Genomic DNA, 5,826 nt, shown 5'->3' with positions numbered 1-5,826 from the left:
TAGCTTTCTGTCCTACAACTTCAAAGTTCATCCATGTTGTGGCACATAGCAGAATCTCTTTCTTTTTTTTAAGGCTGAATAATATCCCTGTGTGTTTGTGTGTGTGTGTGTGTGTGTGTGTGTTTCAACATATTTTATCCATGTCCCTTGATGTACACTTAGGTTTTTTCCACACTGGCTGTTATGACTAATGCTGCAATGAACGAGAGAGTGCAAATATCGTTTCGAAGGGTGATTTCATTTCCTTTGAGTAGATACCCAGTAAAGGGTCTTTTGGGTCATACACTAATTCTATTTTTATTTTCTATAGGCACCTCCACACTGCTTTTCACAATGGCTGCACCTATCTACATTCCCACCAACAATGCACAAAGATTCCCTTTTGTCCACATATTGTCAACACTTGTTATCCCTTGTCTTTTTGAAATAGTCATCCTAACAGATGTGATGTGATATCTTATTGTGGTTTTGATTTGTATTTTCTTGATAGTGATGCTGATCATCCTTTCATATGTGAGTTCTTTATATATTTTGGATATTAATCCCTTATTAGATAAATGGTTTGCAAATATTTTCTACCAACGTATGGGCTTTTTATTTTGTTGATTATTTTCTTTGCTGAGCAGAAGCTTTTTAGTTTGATGTAGTTTATTTACTTATTTTTGATTTTGTAGCCAGAGCTTTTAGTGTGATATCCAAAACAATTTTTGCCAAGGCCAATGTCAAGGAGCTTTCTCCCTATGTATTCTTCTAGCAATTTTAAGGTTTCGAGTCTTACATTGACTTTTTATCCATTTTGAGCAGATTTTTGTGTATGGTGTAACATATGGGTCCAATATCATTATTTTGCATGTGATATCTAGTTTTTCCAGCACCATTTATTAAAAAGACTATAATTTTGCTATTGTGTCTTCTTTGCACCCTTGCTGAAAATTAGTTGACTGCATACGTTCAGGTTTGTGTATGGGTTCTTTACGCTGTTCCATGTGTCGGTTTTTAAAGAGCATGGACTTTAAAGCAAGACTTTGAGTTCAAATCTCAGCCTCACATGGGGAAAATTACTTCATTTCTCTTTCACTTATAATAATAACAAGAACAAATATATGTAGTTCATGACTACATATTAAATGAGTAAATACATACAAACAAATAGAAGATTGGCAAATATTATGTACTTTATAACTGCTCGTTACTTATTGTTATCAGCCATTATTAATGTTTGTGTTCTTGAAATACCTTGTATATAATAGGTGATAAGATTTTTAATGATATAAATTTTGCCTTTTCTACATATTTACTTTGTTTTTCAAGAAATTAATAATATCATTAACAGTCATAGCAAATAAGGTCTAGCTATGTCATATTCCTTCCATGCCTCTGTTGCAGACTCTCCATTTGAGTGAGAGAGCAGGTAAAAGACTGTAAATCAATCCTAATAATAACACATCTGTTGGGAGTCACAGCAGAAGATTAGATAAATGACCAGTAAACATTTTGTAAGGGCTGAGTGAGTTTTATTTTTTCTGGCATGTTAAATATGACCAAGCACAAAGGTGACCTGATTTTCCTTGCAATATTTGTTTAAGAAAAGAGCTATGTCATATCCTTGGACCTTGAATATTCACAAGTTTTTCCGAACTGGAATACCTGAATTCCAGAAGCTTTCTGATGTGTGATGTGTGTGTGTGAGTGTTTGAATAGATGTGAGACTGTGACTTCCGGTGTGGGGAAACCTGGTCATGCATATCTAGAGTCTCTGTCAACATTTATAATTTTGCAACGTATCTGTGTTTGTAGTTGTGGACATTTGTAATTTGCCTGTGCCCAGAATTTGCTCTTAGGAATAATCTAGACTAACATTAGCAATACATTTGGGCACTTAAATTTAATGCTAACTCTAGAGTTCCCATGGCTCTCAAGAGTCATTCTGTGGTCCGCTGGATTGGAACACTATGGCTTGGCTCTTCTCTGGTCCCAGTGTCATCCTAGAGGAGAAATTCTTAGTGTCAGACCGTGAACCACTTTTGAGAACCTGATGAAACTATGAACTCTGCTTTTAGGTAAATTTGTGTACTCTAACTAACACTAAATTTGTCAGCATTTCAAAGTTCCAGAGATCCCTGAGGTCCCTTTGCAAACTCCTCTCAAAAAATCAGTTGCAATCAGTTGGCTTTATTGTGCAAGAATCAAAATATTGAATGTGGCATGAATGTAAAATGTGAGGAGAGAAGAGCTGAATCTGTGAAAATCACATTTTCAGTTGACTGAAGGCAGACAAATGACTGAAGGAGAGTGTGAAGTAGTCATTCGGTTTCAGCAAGTCCTATAAAAAATAAAGATAGTTTAGAAATTTATTCGTAGTGTGTTAACAGTTCTCATGATATATATTTATTTAGCTTCCATAATTTTTCTTTTTTATCTGTATCCCATAAGTTAATCAGATTAAATATTTAAATTTAAATATTTAAAATAGGCATATTATAAACTGAAAATAATAGACATTATGTAATATTTACAGAAAAACTGTCTTTTACATGTTTCTTTACATTTTGCATCAGTAAAATATGTAACTACTTATTAAATAACTTGCTTTCATGTTGTCTTTAATAAAATTTTCTTATTTTGTTCTCAAAAATAGGATAAGCCAGCTGTCTAACCAGCTCTTATTCTCTTTTTCTTAACAGATATCCTATTGAACAGCAACTAAACAACACAGTTTGCCCATACGCTAGTCTAAGGAAATCACAGTGTATTTTCCCTGTTTTTTGGCAAGTTAGCCCATATAAAAATAAATGACATAGTAATTAAGCCCCACTGTCTGATATTAAACAGGTTTGGTTTGCCTCCCATTTGCACATTCTAGCTGTGATAATTTACTTAATGTCCTCAGTCCTACTGGTTTTTATCCCTAAATTTGAGATAGGAATAATATCTGTTTCATATAGTCACTATGGGAATCAACAGACATAATTATGTACAGTTTTTGTCATTTGGTGGAGACTTAGGATATTGGTTAAAAATAAATGTTAATATTTATTAATTTTACTTTATCTTTTCCAATCCATGACATTTTACAGATCGATCAGTTTTTAAAATCCTTTCACATGTGCATTCTCACTTGAGTCTCATAGCAACCAGAAATGAGAAAATAAAAATTCAGAGAAAGTAATGACCAGCCTATGGTCATTAGGCAAGAAGATGAAAGAAGCAACCTTTTCTGGGCTAATAGTAGTCCCATGATATCACAGACCATTGTCTGGTATTTTAGATCATAAAACATGTAAATATCTGATGGACTGAAAATATTTGTTGCAAAGAAACTTAAAATTTTGCAATTTTCTCCTCAAAGTATGTTTTTTATTTTTTATTTTTTTTTGAGTCGGAGTCTCGCTCTGTCGCCCAGGCTGGAGTGCAGTGGTGCGATCTCCGCTCACTGCAAGCTCCACCACCTGGGTTCATGCCATTCTCCTGCCTTCACCTCCAGAGTAGCTGGAACTACAGGCGCCCACCACGAAGCCCGGCTAATTTTTTGTATTTTTAGTAGAGAAGGGGTTTCATCATGTTAGCCAGGATGGTCTCGATCTCCTGATCTTGTGATCCACCCACCTTGGCCTCCCAAAGTGCTATAATTACAGGCCTGAGCCACCGCGCCCAGCCTCCCCAAAGTATTTTACACTCTTTGGATATTTTTCACTTTGTTAATCATTCTCTTTGTTTAAATTCTTCTCATAAGTTTCAGATTATTTTAAACTCTACCATTATCCATTGGACCAAGTAATAAACAGTAACATTTTGCATCACATTCAGTGTTCTGAAAGTATCCTTTTAATATTTATGTGTTTTTCAAGTTAAGCATTATAATTCTTCCATGGGTTTATCTTAGAATAGGAGAAATATGAGAGGCTTAACTTCATGAATCATTTTGGAAATGATGTCTGAAATAAAGAAATGCATGGAAACATATCGTTTCCTTTCACTCTTCATACTACAATGAGAGTGCAAGAGAATTGTTACATAATTAAAATTTACTTAAACCCATATTCTATATAACTTCTTCTAAAATTATTTTTGAAATAAAAATCATGAAAGTGTTACTTGCTGTTTTACTCTGCTGTCATAGTTTGTGTGTGAATAAGGATGAAATAAAACTATTATATTCTAAGAGTGTCCCAATTGTCATAAAATGTTTGATAATAAAGTTGCCAATTATTTTCACTTTGTCAAATAAAATTATTTTAAATTTCTAGTAGGAACAGAATCTGGTATATCAATGCTATGGGTTTACCAAGGTAAAATTGTAAGTACTCTGTTTTTTCTGCTTCTGTAGTACACTTAGTTTATCTATTTGTACTATTTTAGAATTTATGGTCGTATTCATAAATCCATGCTTCTTGTCAGAATTATTTATTTTGTATATTGTTCATTTACCTGTGTTGTCTTCTTTGGTATTTCCTTGGTATTTTCATGCCGTAGGTGTAGTAACTGAGACTGTGGTTGTCTCAGGGGTGCTCGTGATGATGGACTCTGAAAAATCTTCTGGAGTGACTACATTGTCCACCGTTGGTTCAGTGGTAGGAGCTGGTGTAGGTTCAACAGTAGTGATGGTATTGATGGTAGGGATGATTATTTTATCCTGAATTTTCTTTGGGGGGATGGCAATAAATGATGGATGTAGGTTTGGGCGACGTACCACAGTGGGTAGGTGGCTATTTGGTAGGTATTGCCACTGAGGTATTTGGGCATGTGGCCTAACTACAGCTGGGTTTGCATCATATGTGCGAGGCACATATGGATTATTAATTGCTATAGCTTGTCTATGTTGGTACAAATTGGTTCCATAATAAGGATAGCTATTTGGCACATAATACATTGGGACATATGGAGCTGTTTTCTGATAGAACCGTCTTTCATCGTTCTCATGGCACTACAAAAAAGAATAAATTATACAGAATATTATTATTATAGACCCAAAAGTAGAAATACCTTAAATCTGCATTTTTTGAAATAATATAGTATGTGCCATTGAGTAAGATATTAGAAGTAGGGAACCCAGCAACAATATTATTTTATAAGATATTGATTTGTACATTGCCTTTCCACTTCATGATTTTCAATATTATAAATATTATTTTGATAATATCAATATAATATTTGTTTCAAAGAAATTAGATGAGTTTATTCATAATGTAAACCATATTGCCCAGAGTTTGGCATATATAGAAAGTGATCTGATATGTTAGCTATTATAGGTACAACACAGAGAAAAATCTCATTCAGAACTTTGACATGTTATATGCAAGCACAACATGCAGACACACACAAAATGGCACACACACACATATGTATTCTCACCACATATTTGTAATTGATCTCAAATTTTATTCATTTAAAAATTAGCCCAAGAGCACATTTATTTTTCCTAAACTAATTATAGCAGAATAGTAATATAATGTGATGTGGAGTGATTCCTGGATTTGAATTTTGGATTTTTGTTGTTGTTGTTTAATTTTCTTCACAAAAGATTAGATAAAGAATTGTCTATATCTTAGCATGGATGGTCTTTACAATTTGGCATGTTTTTGCAGTGGCTGGTACTGGTAGTTCCTTTCCATGTTTACTGCTTCCTTCAGGAGCTCTTGTAGGACAGGCCTGGTGGTGACGAAATCTCTCAGCATTTGCTTGTCTGTAAATGATTTTATTTCTCCTTCACTTACGAAGCTTAGTTTGGCTGGATATGAAATTCTGGGTTGAAAATCCTTTTCTTTAAGAATGTTGAATATTGGCCCCTACTCTATTCTGGCTTGTAGAGTTTCTGACGAGAGATTC

At 34.1% G+C, this 5,826-nt stretch overlaps 1 protein-coding gene across 1 annotated transcript in view; it reads right to left on the bottom strand.

Moving 5' to 3' along the window:
• Positions 1 to 2,152: 2,152 nt before the first annotated feature.
• The window catches only part of CSN3 (casein kappa), an 11,691-nt gene continuing 8,017 nt past the window's right edge, over positions 2,153 to 5,826 (bottom strand). Inside the window, exons 4-5 of the mRNA XM_011968291.1 lie at positions 4,429 to 4,924; positions 2,153 to 2,323 (exon numbers count right to left, since the gene is read on the bottom strand). Of these exons, the coding sequence (XP_011823681.1) occupies positions 4,463 to 4,924 (462 nt within the window). The 3' untranslated portion in view covers positions 2,153 to 2,323; positions 4,429 to 4,462. The remainder of the gene's footprint in view (positions 2,324 to 4,428; positions 4,925 to 5,826) is intronic.

This window comes from Mandrillus leucophaeus, unplaced genomic scaffold (assembly GCF_000951045.1).
Source record: "Mandrillus leucophaeus isolate KB7577 unplaced genomic scaffold, Mleu.le_1.0 Scaffold837, whole genome shotgun sequence".
Classification (NCBI taxonomy): Eukaryota; Metazoa; Chordata; class Mammalia; order Primates; family Cercopithecidae; genus Mandrillus; species Mandrillus leucophaeus.
This window is presented reverse-complemented; position numbering and strand designations above follow the sequence as displayed.